The sequence below is a fragment of the Struthio camelus genome, chromosome 8 (genome assembly GCF_040807025.1).
Source record: "Struthio camelus isolate bStrCam1 chromosome 8, bStrCam1.hap1, whole genome shotgun sequence".
In the NCBI taxonomy this organism is placed as follows: domain Eukaryota; kingdom Metazoa; phylum Chordata; class Aves; order Struthioniformes; family Struthionidae; genus Struthio; species Struthio camelus.
The window spans coordinates 21,578,642-21,604,667 of record NC_090949.1 but is presented as its reverse complement, the minus strand read 5'-3'; the positions used below and the strand labels follow the sequence as shown (position 1 = coordinate 21,604,667).

The 26,026-nt window shown below is 39.1% G+C and overlaps 1 protein-coding gene across 2 annotated transcripts; it reads right to left on the bottom strand.

Annotated features, from left to right (window-relative positions):
• Positions 1–205: 205 nt before the first annotated feature.
• LOC104143013 (vitellogenin-2-like) lies at positions 206–26,026 on the bottom strand. 2 transcript variants are annotated; one of them, XM_068952663.1, is made up of 36 exons: positions 25,957–26,026; positions 25,821–25,841; positions 25,565–25,716; positions 23,854–24,105; positions 23,156–23,317; positions 22,920–23,068; positions 22,150–22,300; positions 21,873–22,030; positions 21,621–21,786; positions 20,622–20,747; positions 20,071–20,289; positions 18,876–19,093; positions 18,619–18,716; positions 17,890–18,014; positions 17,682–17,783; positions 16,947–17,066; positions 16,669–16,858; positions 13,015–13,108; positions 12,669–12,854; positions 12,095–12,239; positions 11,763–11,985; positions 11,497–11,672; positions 10,426–11,119; positions 10,340–10,392; positions 9,798–9,848; positions 8,835–8,924; positions 7,531–7,743; positions 7,294–7,436; positions 6,735–6,873; positions 6,074–6,209; positions 5,451–5,637; positions 5,030–5,124; positions 3,886–3,983; positions 2,985–3,144; positions 1,425–1,586; positions 206–544 (listed from the first exon to the last, which is right to left on the bottom strand). In XM_068952663.1, exons 1-36 carry the CDS (start codon positions 26,024–26,026, stop codon positions 426–428), a joined length of 5,643 nt encoding a protein of 1,880 aa, XP_068808764.1. In that variant the 3' UTR covers positions 206–425. The 2 variants fall into 2 exon arrangements, with proteins under 2 accessions (XP_068808764.1, XP_068808763.1); XM_068952662.1 differs by having other exon boundaries at positions 10,340–11,119.

The window sequence follows — 26,026 nt, the reverse complement described above, 5'->3', positions numbered from 1 at the left end:
AGAAACATGTGGGAGCCTGTCACTGTAGCTTCTCCTACATTACATAACCCATATCCCCAGCGGGGCCCAACATAGACGCTTGTCAGCCTGATGCACATCTTCATGGCAGGCTGCCACAGACTTGAGAAGTCTACAAAATGGGGAGTGAGGAGAAGTAACACAGGCCTCCTCATTTCTATAACCACTGAAATAAAGAAAGCCTTCATCAATTTTTCCATGCGTGGATTTATTACGAAATCAGATACTTATGGGCAGAACTGTTTCTACAATAATAAGGTTTAATATTTTAAATTACTTAGGAAGACTTAACAGGACTTTAGGCACCTAATTTAGTGTATCTATCATTGCTGAAGAGGAATCTTCTTATACCACACAATAAAAACAGTAAAATGTTTCTGTTTTCTCCCGTGCTGCAAGGTACAGCTTCATGTACTGCAATCTTCATTCTCACAAGAACAAGCTATGTGCGCATCAACTGTGTCCTGCATATCCTCTGACTTCTGGTCAAACTTCATCTGTTTGTCAGACACGCTGGTAGCTGAGTCTGAAGGTGAACAAAAAATGAAAGGTAAACAGTATATTTCAGAAGTAGTTTTGCAAGGTACAGCATTTATCATTAATGACTACAGCAGAAGTCATTAATTACACCAGGCTTGGCTTCTCCTCATTGTCATACATATTTACATCTGATTAAGTCAAGCAGAGATGTTCCGGGAAACCCTGTTAATTAGAAAGTCAGTTCTACATTGAAAACTACTACTTCCATGTAGAATTGTATTAATAATAGATTTTGAAAAGGATATTGTGGCTTTAAAGGAAAAACGAACTTTGAAAACCAACATGAATCTAACAGCTATATAATCTCTATCTAATATGTTATAATCTGCAGTGTACCTGTAAAACAGACATGTTCCTATATCAACCCACTCGTGGGCAGGAATCCTGTCCACACCTGCCCTGCTGTCGACTAAATCAGCTCAGTGAAATAGGATCAGGCCCAAAGGCACTGAGATACAAAACTACACAAGATGGAGATCCCCATTTCAGGTGCTGCACAGGATTGAACATGGCTGAAGCACCACATGCTGCAATACATAGTTTTTCAGCTGAATCACAGAGTTGTTACTCTGCCCTTACCCTGCTAGTTCAAACCACCATGAAGGTGAGTTCAGTTTAGATTTTAAATGCCGCTATCATGAAAAGCATAGTAAAATTAAAACAGAAAAAAAAAATCTCTTCCATTAAAGACAGATTTATGTATTAATGAGAAGTGAGAAAGGTCTTCAGTTAATATAATAGTAAGTCCATGCCTACCTGTGGATAGGTCAGTTTACTCAAATGTTTCAAGTGGAATAACTGAGTCAAGGCACAAGCTATTTAGATTTTTGTGCAGCTCCTGTTCAGTAAGATTTCTGTTGACTTACCAGCTGGGAGACAGTGGAAACCAACAGTAACTGGAGTAGTTTTGGTGGCTGAACAGCCTTTCATACAACGTAGCACAGGCTCAGTAGAATAGCATTTTGACTCTACCCCTGCCAGCTGAACTGTTTTCTCCAGCTTCACAAATGAACGTTGCAGTTTACAAGCTGTAATAGAACCATTGATGAAATTTTAAATTCTTTTGTACAAAATCTTTGGATCTCCCCAGGCTACCCCAGGTGCCAATGATGTTTCACATTTGCACACAGTTTGTCCCTACAAAAAACTATACTGTGATCATAAGTAAAATGCTATCACTGACTGATAAGCTTTTCAAAAGAAGCTAATTAGATATGAAGCTACAGAAAGTTAATTTCAAATGCAACTGGTTTATTTCTAGATAAATATGTAGAAACATAGTGAGATATACTTTCTAATAAACATTTTATAAAGTAAACTGGCTCACTGAATAGCTGCGAAATCACATTTAAAAGCTCTGAATATTCAGTAGTGGAATGGGGAGGAGAACGGTTTTGAACAAATAAAAGTAATGACTAAGGAATTACACCACTGCACAGATCTGGAAACCTAAAAGTCACTGCTGTCAGTCAGTAATATTGGTCTCATTTTGGATGTCAGGACTAGCAACTACAGGTCTGTGAGAAGCTAAATGGATCCCAATTCATTCCTAACTACCAACTTTAATCCCTAACACTGTGTGTTAAATGGAAATACACTGTATGGTCACTGTCAATGCTGTGAATTTTATTGTGCACATGCATGTGCACTACATATCCATCTAAAGTTTGATGCCAAATATTCTTTACAACAATGCGTAAAAGAATGAAGCTAACGTACAGCTAAACATGTGAAAGTTATCTCCAGGTAACGAGTATGTCCTTCCTATCAGGACAAGTTTTCCTTACAAAGGCAACGTGCTTGTTCTCCTCCCTCCAGTACAGTACGCTGTTGCATCATAACCTCAGCTGACAGAATCGAGTATACTGTAAGATCCCAATTTACTGAAACACTTAAAATATATCCTTTTTACTCTAACCATGTAAGTAATTCCCCTCATATCCCTGAGACTACTCGTGTGCTTGAATGCCTTCCTTGACACGTTGCATCAGCTCACAAATCAGGTAATAATCATGTCATGGTAATAAAAATAGTCAGAGTACTAACTACTGAACACCATCCGATCTTTTGGTGGCTCAAGTATTGGCTGGAAATGCTGCTTTGCTTAAACCACAACATTTCATGTGAATTTATTCACTTACATTTTTTTTCTGACCTTTGGAAACAGTTAAAAACTGAAACCAAGATTTGTTTCAGCTTGCTTATTTCAACTGACTTGGTTTTTTTGGCTTGTTTTGTTTGACTTGTAATCTCTCATTTCTTTCTAAAATGACAAATGATTTTTATAGTTAATATAATTTAACACTGAAGCTTCATTTAAAATTTTTTTTTCCAAAACTTTTACATATTTTACATTTTCTAAGCAGATTCTACATTTTCTGAACAACTGTAGTAATAGCATATTAAATGTATTAGAACTTGTATACCTCCTGTACAAGGCTTTTCTTCCAAAATCCACGAATGAGCAAAGCTCACTGCATCTTTAGCTAGATAACCGTTGGGCATCCGATATTCCTGTTCACATTCTGCATCATATTTTCCACATATTCCACATGTTTTCCCTGCCATCCATAAAGCAACTTGAATCTTTGAGACAAAAAGTCAAAGTCATTTCAAGTTGAAAAGGATAATATCTATGGAGCAAATATTTCTACAGAGGAGCCAGTTAATGCACAAACATTTAAAATTCGTTTGCTTTCTTTGCTAAGAATTCAAAAGGGTGTCAGAGTCAGATGCCAAACTCCCGTGGCGTTGCAGTGTGTTTAACTCGTTAGGGCTTTTAAAACCTACTGTGCCTGTCTAGTCTGTTAAGTTATTGATGCTGAAGCTTTTGTTTGACCAACGTTTTCACAGTAGCTGATGGAGAATTCATCACACTACGTGATTTACTGTTCTCTTACATTTCTGTTGCAAATGATTTCTGGTACAGCTTTTAAAACATTTGCTTATCTGAAAAGAAAGGCTGCATCTTTGCTGGTTTTAAGAATTATACAACAATAAGAACAGGTGACGAGCTGAGAACCCTGGTTCTGCTTGCAAATGTGCCACTGATTGAGTCTCTGTGTGCTCACAGGCCCACTTTTCAGCATACACCTATACTGCAAGGCTGCGATATTATTGTCTGTGATGGATTCTGACATCTTCTATTTAGAAATAAAGAGGACACTGCAATGCTGGCTGTAGTGTCTTCGTCCTTTTTGGTTTTTGGGTCCAGGACAGACTTGACTTTGCCACTGTATACTCCTGCACTCATCCAGCCAGATTTTAGGGGAATCCTGCAGAAACTTCTCAAGATGTAAGCTTATGCAGAGGAGGAACTAACTGTACCTGGAATGTGTGTCCATCGAAGTACAATTTTTCAATGCCATAGGCTGGGGCAACAAGTACAAGCCCTTGTTTTTCACTGTGGATTGCCAGAGAAGCACCTAGAATGGAAACAAAGAAAGAAAAAGAAAACCAACCCAACAGACCCAAACTAGCATCTTTCAGAAAGAGAAAAGCAACTTCCAGGTTATTTAGAATGCTCTCTTTCCTTAAATTCTTCATCTGTTCTATTGAAGAAGCAAAACATACTTCAAAACAATGTAAAAACGTGTATATATAAAAAATAGGTGTTGTAAAACTTGGAAAACGTAATTTTAATGATCACAGCTTTATTTATTTCTTTGGGTTATTAACGTATTCATATTTATCTCTAGAAATGACCACAGAGCTGCTTATAACATCTGTACAGTTTTACAGGCCCTGACTACACTATATCGTAGTAAGAAAATACAAAGAACAACACGGTTGTCACTGGAGTCATTTCTAGCACAGTTAACACTAACCAAGTACATTATAAATAGGACAGAGCTCAGCACTGACAGATGCTAACCCAATTTCAGTAAGATTCAGCCTGATTTGTGTACTACAGCTATACATCAGGAAAGACCTGCATTATATATTGCCCTTGACTGGGCACACAGAATGAAACAAAGTCTGACTGTGCTCTTTTACAGGAAAAATATTCCTGCTTTGAGGAAACAAAGCAAGCTGATTTTACCTGTATGCATTATACATACCTTATTTATTCCTAGCAGATTTCCAAATGCTAACCAAATATCTACCTACAAATCAAATGAGGGAAAACTGTGATATATAGGTATGGTGAATTTAAAAAAAAAGCTCTATTTGGAACTTGAATTTGGAACTCCAGTGGGAACTGCAGTAATCTATGAAAATGAGGGAACTTCATGTTAATTATATCTTGCCTAGTTTGGCTCTGGCAAGAGCGTCACACTCTAATCAGTCTTTATAAGTGCTCATATGCAAATAAGTAAAATACATGTTCTTAAATATTAACCTTACAGCTAAAGGTAAAAATACTTATTGAAAACAAACTGACGGAATCTCTTTGATAGAATTTTTTTCTCTCTTTCTTTCTCCTAACATATGTATGGAAATGGAACAAAACAGATGCTGCATCACTTACCTGCAGTAGATGCGTACGAAACATTTGTCGTGGGGCTCTCCACCCCGTCCACCACTAGTTTCACAAGCCCGTCGGCAGGATGCATGTCAATTTCGCTGTTAAGGGAGAAGAGGGTTGTTGGTACCCCGGCTGTATCACAGTCAAGCACACGCTGACAAAATGATTGTCCTGCTCACTAGGCATCACTGGCTGTAGCATAAGCTTGTTTCAGCTACTCAAAGTACAGCAGGGGTATTCCCTAAGATGCAGGATAACATCATATGCACCATATGCAAATAGGCATGGAAAGTAAATAAGGGAAATGCTGAAATTCCTTGGGCTGCTGAACCACTTCAGTAAAGTTTAAATCTAAGCTCCTCTCATGTTAAATTGGGATGATGCAGTCCCTCACACTCCTAGCACCTGGCTAAGAATTACTTACTGACTGCCGAGCTTGATGTTGATTGCTTTAAGGTTTATAGCTTCTTCAGCACTCTTCATCATCACCAGGAACTTAAGGTCAGCGCTACAATCCTGGGCCAAGATGTGGTAGCAGTTTTCAGGCATTGTGTAGTTAAACTGAACTTCATTAAAGGTTGTGATCTTGTTGCGGGAAACTGAGCAGCGAGCTGCATAAATAGAACACCCATGAATATTTGCTTCTCCATAAAAGAAATTAATAAATGGCATGTTTTATTTTTAGTGCTACATTATTTTTAGCACTATATTTTTATCACTATGTGATAATTTTGTATAGTATTACAGGGGCTTTTGGCTACCAAGCACCCATGATTTGTAAGAAAGGCATGAAAACCATACTCCTCTATTTAACCAAAAATGATTGCCAAAAAGCTTAAATGTTACCAATTCAGACTTGTTTTCTCTGAAATACTGACGATTTCTGTACTATCTGCTCAGTATTCTCTCTTATTTGAACCATCTTAGCATTACTACAGAACATTTCTTTGTTAACTGGAGACAAGTAATCCCAGAAAAATTCAGAAGATGCTCAAGTAATTCCAGAGACTGAGGATGTCAAGCTTCTGAACCAGATTAAATCCTGACCTTTCAAATTCTCGAGTACTGCAGAGGGGCCTTCAGCAAAGACATTCCAGATGGGAGGCTGCAGCTGTGAAGCTGATATCCTTGGACCTACAGGGAGGGACAGGGGAAGCCTCATGGCTTTTTCATAGAGGATCATCTGAAAAGGAATTCAAAAGCACATTCAAAACACACTTTTGCCAGGTATTCTGCGCAAACAGCTCAGATTAGCCTTTTTTCCTATTTGGAAATTGATTTCAATTGTTTGTTTGACAAAGAATTTATATAATTTAGAACAGAATTCATCTGACTCTCCATGAGCGTGTTGCTCCTGCTTAAGTGTACTCTCATGGTGTGGGTCATCATTCAGATATTACCTGGGAGAGAATGAATTATTCCCTTTCAACGGTGGCTAGGTGAACACTTATGAAGCAACTTCAAAGGAAAACACATGTCATTATGAGTACCCATGGCACTCTCTTCTCCCATGAACAAAATCTCTCTATGAATATTCTTAGATGGAATATAAAAAGATTGAAAACAAAAATTGTTTTCATCATTTACACCCAAAGTGATGCTTACTTAACTTTTCTTTCTCAGAATTGACCTAGTGTAATTAAAAAACAACTATCTGATTTTTATTGCAGGAGAAAATGGGACAGTGATGATAATATTTCATATTTACATCAGGAAGCTTGATAACAACATCGCAAGTCCTTGGAGAAGTTAGAGCTGCGATCACCCTGGCTTGCCGAGAAGGATTCCTGTCCATTCTCTCAGAGAAACCCAGCATAAATGCAGCCCCAGGGACAAACTTGTAAAACCTTTAAAAATTCACAACAGAAGGATATGGTGAAACAGAGAAGCAAAAAAAAGTATACATCCAAAACAGGCTGTCTCACACCTATGCTTAAGTAGCATACAGTTTCTTCAGGATCAACATTACCAAATAAAAAGTTAGGATACCATGCCCACTCTTTGCTTTACTGATCAAATGTTCAGTGAAAGGAAGAATCTGTTCCTTGGTTTTCAGTAGTTATGCTCAGTATAAAGAATTCCTGTACATTACTATAGGATGGTTATGATCTTCCATTCAGCTTTTATGTCTAAAGACAGTACTGAAACTTAAACAGATCAGAGAAAAAAATAACCAGTACTTTAATCACTAGATTCTCATGGGTGGATGTGGAGTTTCCCAGTTGACCAACATCATAAATGAGTGAAACAGAGGACTAAAATCTCACCATTCTGCTATTGATCTGACACTTGAAGGCACTTTAGGCCACTCCAATTTCATTTGTACAGCAGGATGAGCAGCGAACCGCCCAGTTACCAGCTCGGTAGAAATTTTGTAGTCCTGGCAGTTCCGGCCCCATTTCAGATAAGCCTATAATGGAGAGACAGGTGGCCCATTTTTAAACATGTGGAACATGAGTTTCCTGTGATGCATATAGCTGTACACAACTATTTCTGAGCCTTACCGCTGCCTTGTGAGCATTGAGGACTGAAGCATCAGCACAGAGCTTCCACTTGCTTGAATCTGTGAGGTTTGACACAAATACCTGCATCCGGGGCCTGATGGAGTAGATATCAGCATATACCACGAGCTGGAGGCCTCCTATCTTCTTATTGCTCCGAATGCCATGAAGAAAAACAGCTAATACTGGTGTTTTAACATCTCCCAAAAACTTAGGCTAAGAACAAGGGGAACAAGTATGCAAAGAATGTCATTACAAAGGAGTTACTATGGAACATTTTACATACAAAATCTAGATGGATAAATGAAAAACAAGCAATTGAACTGCAAAAATATACCAGCATGTGTACCACATACATAACGCCCACAAACTCTCATGCACATCTTATGTGCATGTGTTTGTGCACACATGGATGAATTTTATATGTTTATCACTATGTTTGATACAAGCAAAAGTTTGTGACATTTACTCAGCTGCACCCGATAACCAAGGAAATATTCATATCATTAGGACAGAGCAAGGGTTATAGGATTTAGGTTACATTATTTTTACTAATATATTTGCCTGGGAATGAAAGAAAGCAGTTAAATATAACTTATAACATAAGCTGTCAGTTATACTCATTACTCATTCTCCCAACAATACCATCCCCTAACCAGTTTCCTCTTGTTTTTCTGTCTCTATCTTAGCCTATTGTCTGTCACTTCATACTCCAGCTGTAAGCTCGTGAGGTGGGCATGAGCTTTTGTTTTATGTCGAGCACAAAATATAATCCAGGACCTTCTCTTCATGAGAACTTCCCTCTTTGACAGCAGGGCCCCAAGTGTGCTATAATTCACAATTCCTTCACTTCACTGTTACACCTCTCCCCAGAGAGCAAGTCCCCATGCACCAAGGTGTGTGCTGGTGAGGGGCCAAGCTGCTATATGTCATCCCTGGAGATGGAGTCTTCCGCTGAGGCTACTTTTAGCCTTGGCCTCCACTGCTGGTGCCCTTGCACTGGCCATGTAGCACCTCAGCTTCCCTCTGGTTGCAGGGGTCACAAGATGAGTCCATGAAGGCATCTGTCAGGTGGTATGGCCCAGTGAGGGAAGGGCTGTGATGTTGAACTCCAAGTAAGAGGGATCCTTGCCTCACTGCAGAGGAAAGCGTGCTGGGGACTGACAGTGTGCATCTCACTCTCAATATGACATGACAGGTTCATTTTTCTCTCTTCCCGCTATCCTAGCTGAACAATTACTGCAAAGGCATAGCTACCCTGCCATTCTTCCACCTTCTCAGAAACCTCTGAAGATTGTGCAACTAACCCGGGAAGTGGCTCGGGATGTGGCATAACTGGATCTCGTGGATGAGTACACGCTGCTCAGTTGGTGAGCTGGAACTTTCTCTTTTGGGAACTGTAAGAAGAAAACACATCATGCTCAAGAGGGTAACTTAAGAGTTTGTTGAAGAAATTGTTCTAGACAGCTCTGCAGAATATTGTGTCATGCCACTTACTGTTGATAAATACACATTCCAGCACGGAGCTGCTCAATGATTTGCAATACGGTATGCTTTGTCCTGCTTACTACATGCGGTCTAGCTCTAGAAAATCTTATTTACCCATATATATCTGACTTTCATGAATAGACAGCTAAGGAACAAACCTAGGCGAGAATTCCCTCTTTGAAAAAACTCTGGAGCAGGACAAGCCAAATAGAGCCAGTCTCCTGGTTCAATATAAAAGACCAGACCTGATTCATTTTATTTCTGGAAGGGCTTGATCAACTGAAGGGATGGACACATGCAGTTGAGTGTTTTACTTTCTAAGAAGCACTGATCACTGCTCCTGGATGGATCAGACTGCGTAAGAATGTTCTGCTGAACTAAAGTAACATAAAATAAGGTATTCTCCCATATTTGTCAATATAGCCATCCCAATGTATATCAACAGTGTTTCCAACTGAAGCCAAGTTATCACGGCCAAAGGACTCAGGCTCTTGATAGTAGCACCTTTGTTCCTTCAAGGTGCACATCCCCAACCCCTTGTGCTGCTTCGGTAGAGCTTTGTAGTTACTTTGCTGAGTCACAAATGGCATCATGAGCACAACACAAAGGAGAACATTGCTCTCTGTCTTTATGCATCTCAGAAGAACTGCCACAATCAATTTAGTGTTCCAAATATTATCAGTATTGCAATTTTCTTCAACAAAGACAGTAATGGGTCTTTAAGGTTTTCATTTAACTTATAATAGATTCCAAACTTCATCTACTGAGGAAAGAAAACTCACCTCTTGCCTGTGTGCTGATCTAAAATGATACTGATAAATCTCATGATCTCCCTTTGGAAATAATAAAAACAAGAAGATGAAAAGCCTCAGAAGAAATGCCACAATTGCATTGAAATCTGAGAACTGGGAATTAAGCAGGGATTTCACTAATTATCATTCATACACAGCTCTGTATGTTCAGTGACAGACACACAGTACAAGCCTTGAAATAGTTTCAATAGAAACATGAATGTTCTTATCCCAAAATTAAGACAGAAACATGCAAAATCTATTGAGAGAGCATATTAAGTGAGCAAAAATTGGCTGCTTGTCTATAACAAAAGTTTCAGCAAAATTGTGGAAACTTTTGAGATGCTTTAAAGTAGACATCTGAGCTAAGTGACTGCAGGTATGTTTGCAGAATAATTTTGCAATTGTATATTGCTACAATTTACTATGCCTACTCATAATTTCCTGATTTATGATGCAAAGCCAGCTGGCATCAGGAATGTGATTCACAAACATTAGAAGCATCAATCAGTTTATTGATAAACATGAGTTACCCATATTTTGGAATACATGCTGCTGCTGCTGCTGCTGCTGCTGCTGCTGCTGCTGCTGCTGCTGCTGCTGCTGCTGCTGCTGCTGCCTTTCAGATGTCCTGAATGATGCCCATGGCTATGGTGGCTCACTGACTTGCTGCTGCTGCTGCTGCTGCTACTGCTGCCATTCAGATGTCCTGAGTGATGCCCGTGGCTATGGTGGCTCACTGACTTCCTGCTGCTGCTGCTCCTACTACTGCTACCACTGCTACTACTTTTGCTGCTGCTGCTGCTGCTGCTGCTGCTGCTACTACCACGGCTACTACTTTTGCTGCTGCTGCTGCTGCTCCTACTACTGCTACCACTGCTACTACTTTTGCTGCTGCTGCTACTGCTGCTGTTCTTGCTGCTGCTGCTGCTGCTGCTCTTGCTGCTGCTGCTGCTGCTCTTGCTACTGCTGCTGCTGCTCTTGCTACTGCTGCTGCTGCTGCTCTTGCTGCTGCTGCTCTTGCTGCTGCTGCTGCTGCTGCTGCTCTTGCTGCTGCTGCTGCTGCTCCTGCTGCTGCTGCTCTTGCTGCTTGTATCTTTGTTTCTAGCTTGCTTTATTTCACCATTCTCATCTTTATTCACAGGCTTTTTATGATCAGGAGAGGAAGCAGATGATGAGGAAGAAGAGGAGACTGTAGAGGAGGAAGAAGAGGAGACAGAGGGAGTTTTTCCACTGGGGTCTGTCCTGAGTTCTGTTAACATAGTGTTTTCTTTCTTAGAAGGTCTCTTCTGGTGTCGTGTTTTATTTGTGACCTGCAAAACAGTTCAAAGAGAAGAGGAAGAGAGGGGATACATCTGGTTCCAGATTTACAAAACACATTTTCTCTAGGTATCAGACAAGCTGCTCAGTGCAGCCTTGCAAGGAAACACAACTTCCTTGCCCCCTCACTGCAGAAGCTACACCAGAATTCATTTAGGCCCACTCCTCCCAGCCAAAAGTCACCCCAGCGCAGAGGACGCATCCCATGGGTCCCCTCCAGGCCTGGCACTGGCTGACAGGCCTTTCCCGGCAGGATTCTAACTAGCCCCGTCCTTGCTGTCCCATGCCACTTCTCCACACTGCACTTCAAGCCCTTGGCTTCAATTGTTGGAGAATATTCCCTTCCCCCAGGCTCAAAGAAGTCTCTTACCTTGAACACTTTTTCAATGCCTAGAATCCTCTTTAGTTTAGCTTGAATGTCCTCATACGGAGATGACGCATCCTCTTCCTCAGACCCTGAGCTTACCACGTCAATTATTTTGGAAGCTGCTCTGGATCCTGCCTGAATCTCCAGCTGTATTTTGTCAATATCAGCATCTGTTTGAACTATACACCGATTACATTCATTAGAAGGTTATACTGTTTCAAGCTGCACTGACAAACCTAAGCAGGTAAGTCTTGTGCTCAATATTGTACCTGGCATCAAAACTATTTTGGCTTCATGTTCTCCAATTAATCTGTGCAAGTACGTATTTTTTATGAAACTGGCATCTCGTGACGTTCTATAAAAGCAGAGCTGACAACCAAGACGATGCAATTTGATGCAAATGTCCCGTTTATGTGTTTTTCTTCCTGTGCCATGGTAATGATCCTCTTGAGAGCTATCGGAATGTTTCCTTGGCATGCTGTCAGCCCCTTGCTGGATTGGAGATAAGGTTGTGAATAACACTGGGAGCATATCATAGGTAAAACTGCACGTGTGCAGCATGGAGGGGGTAAATATTACTATATAAGCACAAAAAGGTTACCATTGTGACACCTTCCCTGGAAGTTCTCTCTGATGGTTTGAAAGGTTCTTCCACAATATTTGATGAAGCATCTGCTGGGAGAATTGAGGTCCTCTTTTCCACACCCAGTTCTCCTATATTTCTTGATACAGCAAAAGCCTTATGTCTGTGGAGATATACACAAAAAACAGTAAGTGGTATCAACCTCATGTGTTTGGATTAAATGAGTCACGTCCCTGTCAGTGGACTGTCACATCATAGAGTCATGTTTGAATATAGAAAAAGTAATATATTAGTAAATATATTTATAAATACCTACAAAACACAAGTAAGAGGTCATAAGAGATATCAGTTCCTTATATCATAGGAAGTTTTCAAAGTATAAGTAAACTTATACAAATGTCTAATATCTGAGATGCATTTGTTGTTTTCAAAAAAGTTAAAATAAAAATTAAGCTAAATTAACCTAAAGGTTATGCTACATACCTGAAAAGTCACACTACACATCTAGAAACCTTTGTAAGATATCAGTGAAGAGTGAACTTCAGAAGCATAAAAGAGAAACAGGAAGTATTCTGAAGTAATACTACTGTACCTTCCGACCACTATCTCAGTTTCCTCACGGCATGGAGTTGTTTCAATCTTAACATTTTTTGATTTCATGTCTATCTTGGCATCAAACTTCATTGGAACTCTCATCTGGACCTTGCCTTGAATTTCAACAGCATGTTGAAAGTATTCTGTATTGACACCCATTGTTGCCACTGTATGCATATATAAGCTGAAACAGAGTGAAGTGGTCTTATGTAAGAATACGTATTTTGTATGTGTATGTATTTGTGTATATTGTATATGTAAGAATATGTATTTTTTTAACATGGCGTTCTCCCTTTTCATGGAAGACCTCCATCAATATCTAAAGTCTTAGAAACCTGTCATACCTTGGATTTAAGTCAGACCGAATCTGCATGGTGGATTCAAGCAACTGGGAAGGTCTAAAGTCTCCAGTTAAAGGAGGGGTCATCTTTCCATCAACTGCAACAGACAGAATAACATTTATAAATAGTAAAAGTGAAAGGAAGGACTTGAACATAAGGAAAGCACTGTTTTCAGGAAGAGGTTATATGTTTTATTGGTTCAAAAAATATGGCTGTAAAATGAGACAAACTTTTGGGTACACAAGCTCTTCTTTAAGTATGAAAAATACTGAACATTATATATGGAAAACATATTCTATAGCTAAAGGTTCTGGTGTAACATACTGAAAATGGGAATAAAAGCATGGTAAGGAAAGTAAAGTGTTGTTCCAAACTGAAAACTTGTTAGTTAGTATAACACAAACATTTTAGAAACACCTGGCTCCAGAAGACAGAAGTGAATGGTGGGCAACCTCAGTACTATATTCTAGAACTATGGGTAATAATTACCTTTCCTTATGACTTGGAAGAAAAATGATGAAAAAGCTGCTGGTATGGGGTAAATAAATTTCTTTTGTAGAAATAATAATAGACAGTGAAAAATTGCAAAAAAGCCTGGAAATCTTTTAGGATTTCACACAGAATCACAGAATCGTTTAGGTTGGAAGGGACCTCTGGAGATCATCTAGTCCAACCTCCCTGCTCAAGCAGGATTTCTATGGAAACAATGTGACAACAAATGACATGTAATAGACTCAAAAAGCAGAGCTGGTGCACATTGGTAAAAAAACAATCCTGATTCTGACATGAACCTAAAAAACTGCTGCATTCAGAGGACTTCTCAGCAAGTAAGCGAGCCAAACTCAGAATCAAAGTTGCAGTCTGAAGGCTTTACATATATTGACGGACTCTGAACAGTCAAGACTGTCAGAGTGAAAGAAGGGAAGAAGGCAGCAAATGAGAAGATCAGTGAAACAGTCACAGAAATAGACAACAAAAGGAATATGTGGTAATACTAAAAAGGATGACAACTGCAAAAGCCAACAGAATGACATTTCACTGAACAACAGCATGCTGTCTTTTGGGACTATGCATTCCGTTCTGACAGCTTATTGAGAGAGACTGAAAATACTCCAAAAAAGGCAAAGAAGAATGCTAATGAGATAGCAGGATTTATATACAACAGAAGACCTAAAACAATTTTCAGCACCAAAAAGCAGGGAACTTAACAGCACATTTACAGTGACTCAAGAATATGGTCTGTCCTTGCTAAGAACATAAGAATGGCCATCTTGGGTCAGTTTAGGGTCCTTCTCTCCTAGTGTCTTGTTTGTGGCAGTGGCCATAACAGCAAGATTGATCTGGCTTGGAAGAAAAAATGCAAAAGAGGAAAGTGTCATTAAAATATGGATATGAGAAGCCTGACCTGGAGAGCTGGAAAAATATCAGAGGTCCTCATCCATGGGAAGAATCTGTCTGTTCAAGAGCAAGAATGGGATGTTCTGTGCTCTAATCCAGTGTGAATGAGCAAGCTCACCTCAGTGTCTCTGCAAAGTCACATTACAGACTAGACTATCTTTCTTTTAGTGGAGGAAGGAAGAAACCAGCATTGCACCATCTATGTCAATGGATACCTGATCAGTTCTGAGACTAATCAGATTGCTTTGTTTTGAATATCTCCAAGGATAATTTCACAAGCTGTCTGGGTCCCTGTTCCAGTCCTTAGCCACTCTCATTGTGGCAATTTTTTTCCTTACGCCAGCTGGAATTTCCCTCGTTGCAACTCATGTCTGTTGCCTCTTGTCCTTTCACTACGTACCTCCAAGAAGAGTCAGGCTCTGTCTTCTCTATAGCCTCCCATTACATAGTTAAAGACAGGAAGTAGATCTCCCCATGCGTTCTCTTTTTGAGGCTAAAAAAACACTGCTATCTCAGTCTTCCCTCGTACATCAAGTGTGTCAGCCCCCAACCATTTTGTTGATCTGCTGCTGGACTTGTTCCAGTCAGTCAACGTCTTTCTCGAACTGGGGAGCCAAAACTGGGCACAGTAGTCCCCTTCTTGAACCGGGGGACCCAAAATTGGACACAGTATTCTAGATGCACCCTCAAATGCATCAAATAGATGGGAATAATCACTTCCCAGCTGGCTCTGCTCTTGCTGTTGCAGCCCAGGATGCAGTTGGCCGTCATCACCACAAGGGCACACTGCTGCTTCATGATCAGCTCATCCACTGGGACTCCAAGGCCCTTTTCTGCAAAGCTGCTTTCTCTCCAGGTGATGCCCAGCCTGTACAGTTGCATGTGTTATTGCATCCCAACTGAAGGACTTTGCATGTGCCTCTGTGGAACTTCATTATGCTTCTGTCTGGCCATTTCTCCATCTCACCAAAGTCTCCTGAAACGGCAGCCCAGCCCTCCAGATCATTGACTACTTCCAGCAAATTGGTGTCATCCATAGATTTGCTGGGGGTGCCTTCTTTTCCAAAGTTTGGATTATTAAGACATTGCACAGTGCTGACAACTGACTAATGTCACTCATAACAACCCACCAATTAGACTTAACTATTGACTACTCTTTGAGTTCAGCCAGCTTCTCATTCACTTCATAGCCTGTCTGCCCAGTCCCTACCTCCCCAATTTGGCTACAAGGAGTCTATTCCAAAAAAAAAAAAAATGAAAAGGGGGGGTTGGTACAAATATGCTATTAAAACAAAATAGCAATAACAAAAAAAAGAGCAGCCAAGAATGAATGCATGCATAAAGAACTGTAAAAAGTGGGCAAGTCTATATACCCCATCCTTATACTGTGTCCATCTCCAACCATTTTTCAGCTCACAATTTTCCTGAGTGATATGTGGTTTCTTTAGTAACCCTCTCTCTCACATTTCTCTTTCGTGACCTTTTTCAATCTCTTTAACCCGTATAAACTTCAACATTCCCAACTGCCTGTGGCAGGGAATTTCACTATCTGGAATAAAAATGGCCATGCAGTGAAGCTAACATGAGGCAAACCAAAAGCAAAAGAAAATTCCTCTCACCTGCAGTACAGTCAGCTTGAAAAGCTCATTGTGTCAGCATAAAGAAGAATCAAATAATGTTGCCCAAGGTAAAAGTCTGCTGCACAACTGTACAACCACTGAAATAACTTCTGGCTAATTCATATTTTCATACTCATTCCATCTAAAGTAGAACTCTGTCTCTTCTCACAAGCCCTCTTCTCTTCCTGCCTTCTCTAATGTTACTGATAGTTCTTCTAGATTGTTTTGCATTTTATTCTCTGCCGCCATTAAATCCTGCTTAGTCTATGTGTATATTTTGCTTGGGAGCCACCCCCTCCTTCCTGTTTCTATAGCCAACTCCCCATATAGCTTCCATTATTTCTGGCTTGAATGTTGTAACCTTTCTCTCTTCAGTTTCCTAGATTCTCACCTCATGTCTTCTGTCTTCAGTCTATTCAAACATGATGCAGAAATAATTTGACACATCTGCTACTTCAGCTGTGTTCAGCTTCTCTTCAAATATCTTCACTACTTCCCCTCCTGAATTTTAAGGCACTGCAAAAAATTTGCTCTTCTTCTAACTTTTTGTTTTCCAACTTCTTTCTCCAGCCTCTCTTAATCTGTCCTTCTCATCTAGTGCTCCGAGCTAGTATAGCAGATCTTGTACTTCCCAACTCACCATTCACTGCAGCACGTGCCAGAGCAGTAGTGTATGATCCATATTCCAGCGGCAGACCAATGCAGCTAGGGACAATATATCGAAGTTCTCCAAGCCATACTGGCTGGGTCCACTGTCCTGCAACGCCATTGCGTATTTGAGCGGTGATTCTTTTCATCACTATGTTTCTATCAGCAGGTTCTGCTATAGCCTGCAGTAAAACAGAGATCCAAGAGGTTAGGAGGTTAGGTTAGACAATGGTGTCAAATCTTACAAAGGAAAGTAGGGGTCCTTGGTACCTTCACAGCCTGTTGCAGGACTTCCTTGTTGATGTTGACATAGGCCAGCTCTTGGCCAAATATTTTCAAGTAGGCTGATATTAAGGGGGTTTCTGTCGGCAGCTCTTTCCATCCTAGCAGCTAGGAAACAGATAAAGAAGCAAACTTTAGCTGTTGCTGACCAAGCTGTAGTTTTTCTTTTCCACTTGGATTTCTTTGCTGCTTTGTTAATAACACAGTGTCACTATTTCAGACTTACTCCTTGTCACTGAGATTTTCACAAACGGCCTCCTATCCAGTGTTTTGTATTCTGATGAAATACCATTTATTCCAACACAGAAGGTCTGTGTAACGCTAAACCCAGTTTAAAAATACAGCAACAAATCACTTTTTCTCTTGAAGATAAAGAGATCTTCTTGAAAAATAAGTTAGGCAAATGGAAGGGAGGAAGGGGGAAACCTGTCGGACATGAGAGACATCCTGCACCGCAATGTCTGGCTTCCCTGTCTCCTCCCTTGCTTCTTCTGTAGCCACACATAAGATGGTGAAGAAACAGGGCCAAAGTCAGAATTTGCAGAAGCTACTGCAGACATTACACAAATGTCTCCTACAGCCCCCCCGTCACTCCTTCTTTCACAGAGATATTCAGGCTATCAGGTGGGTAATTTGCCTTCTGAACAGGGCTTAATTGGTACCACAAGCCTCACTAAATACCCCCTCATATAACCCACATATTACATGACTGAAAACACCTACAGTTTTTCCAAGCTCCTTTATCTTTTTGTATGTGGGATATTCAGCGAATGGGATATTTCGTTTCATTATGGCATCTGTGAGGCCTTCCACTCGAACACCAACCTACCAAAACAGCATGAGAAAGAAGTCTGAAACACACTTACGGGGGGAAACTTAGTAGTCAAATTTCATTTTAATTTGCTATTGTTGCTTTAAGTAAAATATTTACCTCCAACAAATCAGCCACTGAACCTGCATAGTTTGCCATCAACTTGGAAATTATTGCTGATGGGAACATCGTTCCTGGGCTGTTCATAACAAAGATATCTCCAGCAATACCAACTTTGTAGTTATCTAGGGTGGAAACAAGCAAAAGATATTTTCTTCTAACCACTCTGTTTATCATTCAAGGTCTTATTTCTGCAGCTTTTTACCATTACCATTACATCATCATGTAGGTTTTAACTGTCGAGGCCCAGATTAATAGATGGTTACTCATGTACTTTTTAACATATACTATCACATTTAACTCCATTTGTTACTTAAATGCAGAATCTTTTACTTTAGAAGGTTGGGACAGCAAGGAAATGAAATCAGAAAGCAGTGAATACAAAGAGACCATTCAGCTAAACCGACGTAGGCTAAGTATACATTACTGCAGCAAAGGGACATTTGGGAGAAGCGATTAAGCTTCTCAAGTAATTTGTAAAAAGAAATAGATCCATTTTTCGGAAAGAAGAAATAAACTAAACGTTACAGAAATCAGTCTTAGCAAACGTCTTGTCTTATTAAAAAGAATCTCTTTTTACAACCAGTCACTTGTTCTAAATGACCTTTCTAGACACAATCCAGGCTGGGATTCACAATGTCTTACACTATGTTTCCAAAAGTCTTGTTATTTCTCTAGAATGTATTTCTGAAGTGAAAACTTCCCAATCACTGAAGGGCTTTTACTCACCAAAGTAACCACCAACACGAACAACCTTGCTATATCGATAGCTTAGTCTGTCCAATTTGGGGGCCAGCAGCTTAAGGGCAATATTGCAAGCAGAAGATCTAAACAAAATAAGAATAGGTAGCAATATCCAGAAATGAGATGCATCCCACAAGAATACAAACTGGATCCAGTTTGTCAGAATATGCAGTTCTTATTAAGAATGTAGTAGAATTTATTATTTGCAGAAAACAACCCATTTTAATCCTGTCTCTACTTACATGTTGTACATATATGGTACTCTACTCTTTGACAAAGCCTTCATGTGGGAATATACAAAACTGGCCACTTGCAAATTGCTGTCCTTCATTGCCACATTAGCTACGGTTGTTATTAAAGGAAGGGCAGGCCTCGTCTCAAAGATAACAGCACAAGCCATCATTCGTACTTCAGGGGGAAGTGACTGGTCTGCAAGGATCTGGATGAGATATCCCTGCACCTGTAGAGAGAAAACAGTACCTGGAATTACCAATAATTTAGAGCTTCTGTTTTGCAGGCTGGATCCACATGTAACCTGCAAGAAAAATGGCAGAGGGGATCATTATCCCTATGGAAAAAAAGTCCCATAATCTTGCTTACCGCATGGTTCTACAGTCTTTTATTAACACAACTGAGGGGTCATGCAAGAACAGGAGCAAGCAGCCAGTGAGAGGGGCTTGCACTGAATCTGAAAGAAATGTCCATTACCAAAGTTATCAGCACACCTTTTTGTGCAACAGGAGCTGACATTCAAAGGTCAGTGAATAATTTTCAAGGAAACAATTGTAGCTAACAGGAGAGATTCATTCCTGAAGTAACCCCACTGACTTGGTGAGTGTGTTTTACCATTTTACACCACTTTTGCAAGAGGACCTTCAGCAGCTCACAAAAGACAGTCTTAGTGGGTGCTGTTGCACAGAACACCTTTAGATATCTAAATCATCTGAAAGGCAAAAGTCATGCCTGCCCTTGCCACACTGGCACGCTCAGTAGTCAACAGGAGGTCAGTGGTGACTCATCTGACCTTAAGGAAAGGGCCTAAAAGAAATAGAGGCAGAACAATGTTGAGATTTTGCCTAGGAAAACAATAGAACACATCTCTTTCCTCTTGACTATAGAGGCAGTTTAAACTATATGTCTGACTTTTAGATAGCTAAATTTCCACTATACAACCAGCATAGGAATTAATTGATTATGCCAAGTGACTGAAGATACACTGCTGATATGCTTCTGAAAGCTTCCTACTGACCAACAATTATTAGAGCTTAGCAGAAAACTTTAGCAGGAATCTAAGCTTGTATTGCGTTGTTCTAAAAAATAAACAAACTTGCTGAATCCACAAATATGGCACCTTTAAATTCATTAGATTTATATATTAGTAAATATTCTCCATCATTAATGCATTAAGTAAAGAAGTCCCTGACATTTCCTACTTACTGTTTTGGGGTCCTTCCAAGCTATTTTTCTCAAGGCCATTATGGCATCAATCTGAATATGGACTGGGATATCAGAAGCACTCGACGAAAATATGGGAAGGAACTTCAGGATGCGCTTTATGCTGGCTGGTTCTCCCACATTACCAATGCACTTCAGAGCTAACTTCATTTTGTCTTCACGGCCCCTGCTGATTGCTTCATCTGCCAGGTCGTGGAGGGGCTATAGACAAAGCACAGTTTAGTCTTTTCTACCGATGTACAAGTTGTTCAAAGTGTTTCCCTTGCCCACCGAAAATCCTATCACAATAAAGCAACTGGTTTTAATAAAATTATTCAGTGATAGCTTCCCTCAAGATTTTAGGTTAGATGTTTTCAATGATAAAGCAAATATCTACACTACTAAAATGATTCATTCCCTTTGTTCTGAAGAAGGCCTATGAAATACGTGTTTGTAACTCCAATTAGCATTTTTACACTGTATCTTATTAACATTTACTACATTGCCTTAATTGTTTTAAGCTATTAAGAACAATCTGAGAAAAGACCACCAACCTGAAGAGCTTCTTTAGGACAAGCTGAGGTCTGAGAACAGTATCTATTAATGACAGAACTGTATCCCAAGCAGGCAACCTGCTGAAGCATGGGACTTTTCTGAATTCGAGGACTCGTCACTAAATCCTGCCAAAAGAAGAGGAAAAACATATTTAAATTGGTATTTAATGCAATTCTTGACATAGCTTCTGGACCAGGAAAATCACCAGGGTTTACCTGAGGTGAACAATTTCACACTGAGTATTGTTTACATCCAAGCAAATTAGATTGCCTTGTAGAACATTTTACATGCAAGTTTCATTTAGGAGCTTCAATCCCCATTAGTTACAATATAAAAAAGCATATTTAAATTAGTTTATATAGCACAGTTTTGATTTTCCTCAATTGAGCATTGAGGCTGAAAATACAAAGATTATGGGAAAATGTCAATCTATAGATAGATTATCCCTAGAACAATGCGTAACTCCATTATATTAATGCTGCACTCTCACATCAAATTATTTTTTTCTATTTAAGAAGTAGAAACCTAACTAGAGATGGGAAAAACTCTGTTCATAGTAAATGTGAAAAGAGTTGATGTTTAATATTTCTACTTGCAGCACTTTATTCCAGTCTATAGGAATATTTTGCAATTAAAAGAGCTAGTCAAATGACAAAACATAAAAATCACCTTTTACATTTCAGAAGTAAGATATAAAAGTGGACCAAGATTTGTGTGCAGAAGCTGTGACACATGGTCCTAGCAAACTAAAATGGGTATAACTATCAGAAGTTGTTATAGGAGAGGGGTTTTTATATCAATATAGCAAAACGAAGACACAGGACTGAACTCTCCTCTCACACAAGTAATGCCAATAGGAATTCATGAAGCAGCATTTATCCAAACTTAGTGTATATGAGAGGAGAATCCATGCTCTAAAATACTTTATAATCAGAAATTATCATCAGTTATCACTTCTGTTGTTATCTGATAGGAAAGATTCACACGGATTTACTCACTGCTGCTATTGGAACAGTGTCTTCATCAGCTTTCATTAAATGGAGAGCAAAAGAAACAGTCAGAAGAGTCTGAATATAGTTCAGTTCATCACTGCGAATTCTGTTCTTGATGAATTGGAGTGCTTCTGTTGTGCCTGTTGCACAAATTGCACTCAGCAGCCATCGCCTGCAATTCGGGTAAAAAAATCCTTAATTTTAGCTCTTGTTTCTCCAAAAATGAAAAGTTTCTTCAAAGGCTATACAACTAAATACCTGTAACGATGCTTATCTGAAAATTGTTTCCAGATAGACTCAAGAGCATTAGTGCTCACTATCCGGCAGAGCTGGACAAGCTCTAAGAATTTGTATGGGACATCATCATGGAAATCTTGTTGGTTATTCAGGACTATGTGTTGCAGTGTTTCTGCTATCTGTTACAAAACACAGAAAGAGAGAGAGAGAGTTAAATCATTTAGTATTCATGATTATACATTGCTTTTTATTAAATTTTTGATTAGCAAAGCAAACTGAAGACTTAAGAATGCTATACCCGTTGCTCGGGGTTTTTTGTCTTGATTAGCTGAAGCGGCATCTGTGGCAATACTGATGGGAAATGGTAACGAAGGCTTCCATGGCTCTGCATAGGAATATTTGGAGGGCTTCCTCGTTCACTTCTCACTTCAAGCAAGATAAGCTGTTGTCTGTCAGCAGTCAGAGAGAAATCAGCAAGTGTTATGTGAAGAATAAAACAGTTATCTTCCTCCATCTGCCTTGGCTATTTATTGGTTCACAAATACTGTGAAGATAATGGTTTTGGTCTTTACTCATCTTTCTTATCACAGTAGAATTGTAGAGTTTGTGAAAGGGTAGAATATTATTATTGGAACAAAACTGTATTTGAATTATCCACAGTGAAATCAATTCTGAGGATGAGCTAAACTGCTGTCTCCTGAATATGAGTAAAAAAACTGTGTAATCAGTGATTTTATTTCTATGTGCACTATCTTCCTCCTGACAGTATAAATTAGCCTTTTTTCAAGACAGCCATGGTGGAAAAATTGCATTCTGATAGTGTAAGGGAGCAAAAGAGCTTTCCTCCTTTTCTTCCACACAATTCTAGTGCAAAGTTCAGTGGGATACAAATAAAGACTGGTTCACTCAATTTTTAACGGTATAGTTGGGAACCCCAATTATGAGTACCTGCAGCTGTACCCAACCACTACTGAGCTTATTTCTCACTTCATTTCAACTGGTGGTGAAAGGCACTGCCAGAATTTATAATCGTTTCCATTTTTTTATGCAACCTCATCCCAGGCCCACCTTGCTTCCATGACAGCAACACCAGTAGGTTCACTGAATGGTGAGATCTGATACACCTGCTGCGATGCAACTTCTGTTATGAGGGTACCACTGTCTGAGTGTTTTAGTTTGTAGGAGAAAGCTGCAGTCCCCTTTATGGGCCTTCCTTTCTAAAGGAGAACAAAGAAATCCACAGAATGAATGGGAATATAACAGCTGTGCTTGATATTAGGGAGATCTGTTCAGGTCTTACATACCATCATGTCCACAGGGCAAGGACGGATGTAAGCCATTCCAATACTCGTCATCACATTTTCCTGGCAACTGTTTTGGTCTATGGTTTTGGTAACAGACACTCGGCTATTCTTCCTGTCTTCCTGGATAACATACCTTGTATGGCAAACACCTCCAATTCCAGCCTGCATAGATCAAGAGAGATAATTAGACTTCCTAATTACATCAGGATTGAATGAAGATTCTGATGGCACAGTAAAATTGTAAGGACATTCTGAGCAGTCTTGACTATGTTTTGAAACCTGCTATTATTACTCATGCTTAATCCTATTGAACTAAAAAAATAGACACGTGAGTAAAAGTCAACTGAGTTTCAAATGAAAAAGTAATCAATTAATTAATAAGAGCAGTGAGCAAATAAAATGGATGAAGCAGCTGTACTAGGGAAGTTATATAACAAATAATTAACAGCTAATAATTCTTTCTTCTTGAAAGTACTGCATTTCAGGTAAAGCATTTATATAGACACTTTACAAAATTTCCAACAGAAGCAATTACTTCAACACATATGTACGCATTTTCGCTTCCGTGAATGAAAATGGACTTCCTGTTTCATGATGGATGTTTGAAAGTAGATGCAAATAAACATGAAATTGAATGAAGAGCACCCAAAAGGAATATATGCTTTCAGTAGAGTAGCTTTAGAAAAGAAAAAACAAACCTCTTGCAATTCGTACACATTCTGTGATTTTTTAATGGTTATCTGCATCATGTTCAGCATCCCCCTCACTAGGTTAATACACATATCAGAGCAATCTTCTGGGGCATAAATGTTTCCAACCCGTCCACTATTGTATTCAAATTTGAAGGGTCGGGTAAAACATGAAGACACCGTCTGGGTGATTTTGGAAGATCGAGTGAATGGATCCTTCGGCCAGATTCCATTGTATTCTTCCAGCAGCGGAGAGCGGATCTGAGAGGAAATGTTAGAAAACATATTTATTTCTATTAGTGAATAACATTACTTTGGTTTTAAATATGCAAACAGATTGAAAGAAATTAACATCTTCATTAGTTATATACTCTTTCTTCCAAATATAGGCTTAGATATACATATAGCAGTTCATTCTCTCCTCTCTTGCTTATGCTATTTTAAAATCAGTATAAACTCTGTAGGCTCAGTAGTGTGATGTTACAAAACAGTTAACATATCATTATTATCTTGTAATGAGATTTTAAACATTTTACTTGCATTAACTATGTAGGGTAAAAAGGCTGATTCAAAAAATAGTTTTAAAAGATTCAAATAAAATTCTTCATATTTTTGGCCTTTAAATATTATTCTGCTTTAGGTGAAAGTTAACATTTTAAAAGTTTACATCATTTTAAATTTCAAAAAAATACAGTTTAAAAGGTTGCATTTTAATTCTTCTCCTCCCAAAATATTTACTGGTCACTTGTTTTGACTAAAAAAAAGTTGCCAAATTTCATCCATAGTTATGAATTGCTTAAATTAACTTGATTTTTTCATTACCTTGTAGTGAATAATGCACTATAAAAAAATTTTTCCCCATAGAGAGGCACAACGTATATCAGAAACAACTGTAGTCACTTTGGTGAAGTAACTGCTAGTCTACACTGGTGTCTCTGAGAGCAGAGTCTGGTGGATTACACACAATATAACAATTTCAAGGTGAAAACTATCACAGTCTCTAGCTCATAACTTTGAATTCTTGCCTTGATTAATGAAAGAAGATCTACGGTTCTACTGAAAACACTGAGAGCTCTGTCACTGAACTCAGGGTACAAAAAGATCTCATTTGTAAATAAATTACACAGACAAATAAAAATACTTGTCTGAAACGTATTTACTTAGGATGGGTCAGGTCCCATCCCTAATGATGTCAATGGAGGTATGATTTCATACATACAGACCTTCTACTGCATTATTCAAATATTAAACTTTGTTACACACTCCTTTTTGATGATTTTTCACTTTTTTCAAGTGTGTAAATATAATCTATGTTTATTAACTGCCTCCATGACAATGGTTTTACATACCTAAGTCTTGGCTTCCCACAGGAGTTGGAAACATATGGCGAGAATAGAATCAAACCTTAAAACCAGAGCAGGCCTGACTCCATTGTGTTAGAAAACAAAATTTTCTAAAATGACTCCTGATTTTGGCACCTCCATTTCTCGCAGGAAGTTTTGAGAAGCGTACACTACCAACGACTTGCAAAACAAACATCCATAAATGGCTAGATGCCAAATCACTACTCACTTTTGAAACTTCAGCTTGAAGATCATTTTCTAAAATCTACAGAGCTCTCTAAGTCTTCAGTACTATTTCCTATAGCTTTCTTAGTTATTTAAATGCGATTTATAACTCAGTATTATTAGCTTGTTTTCTTTGGAATAAGACGCTGTACCTTGAGGAGGTAGGTATTCTCTGATAGCCCACTGATCTCTAGTTTGCTGCTCAAGCGCAAGCCAGCTCTGGCTAAACTTCTTTCTTGAAGCCCATTCAACATAAAGCCTTCATAGCTGTACACGTAAGTCTTTCTGCTACTAAATCCTGGGTCTGTGAGGAATAATAGCCATTTTCACAATAGTTGTAAGGCATATTTAATAAACGATCGTCATAACAAAGTCACTGAGGAAGCTTATAAAAGTGAATTTACTTACCGATGTCAAACTTCTGGCTACCTGCAGAAAGAGATGAGAAAGACACATGAATGACATTCAGTCTGAATCTAATTGTTTTCACCAAACTCCAGGAAATTCCAGGAAAGACAAATGAAGAAGGGAAAAGTAAGCTTACCCACAAGGGAGAACACAAGGGCTAATATGATTCCCCTCATAGTGAAGGTGAATGAGGACCTGCTAGACAT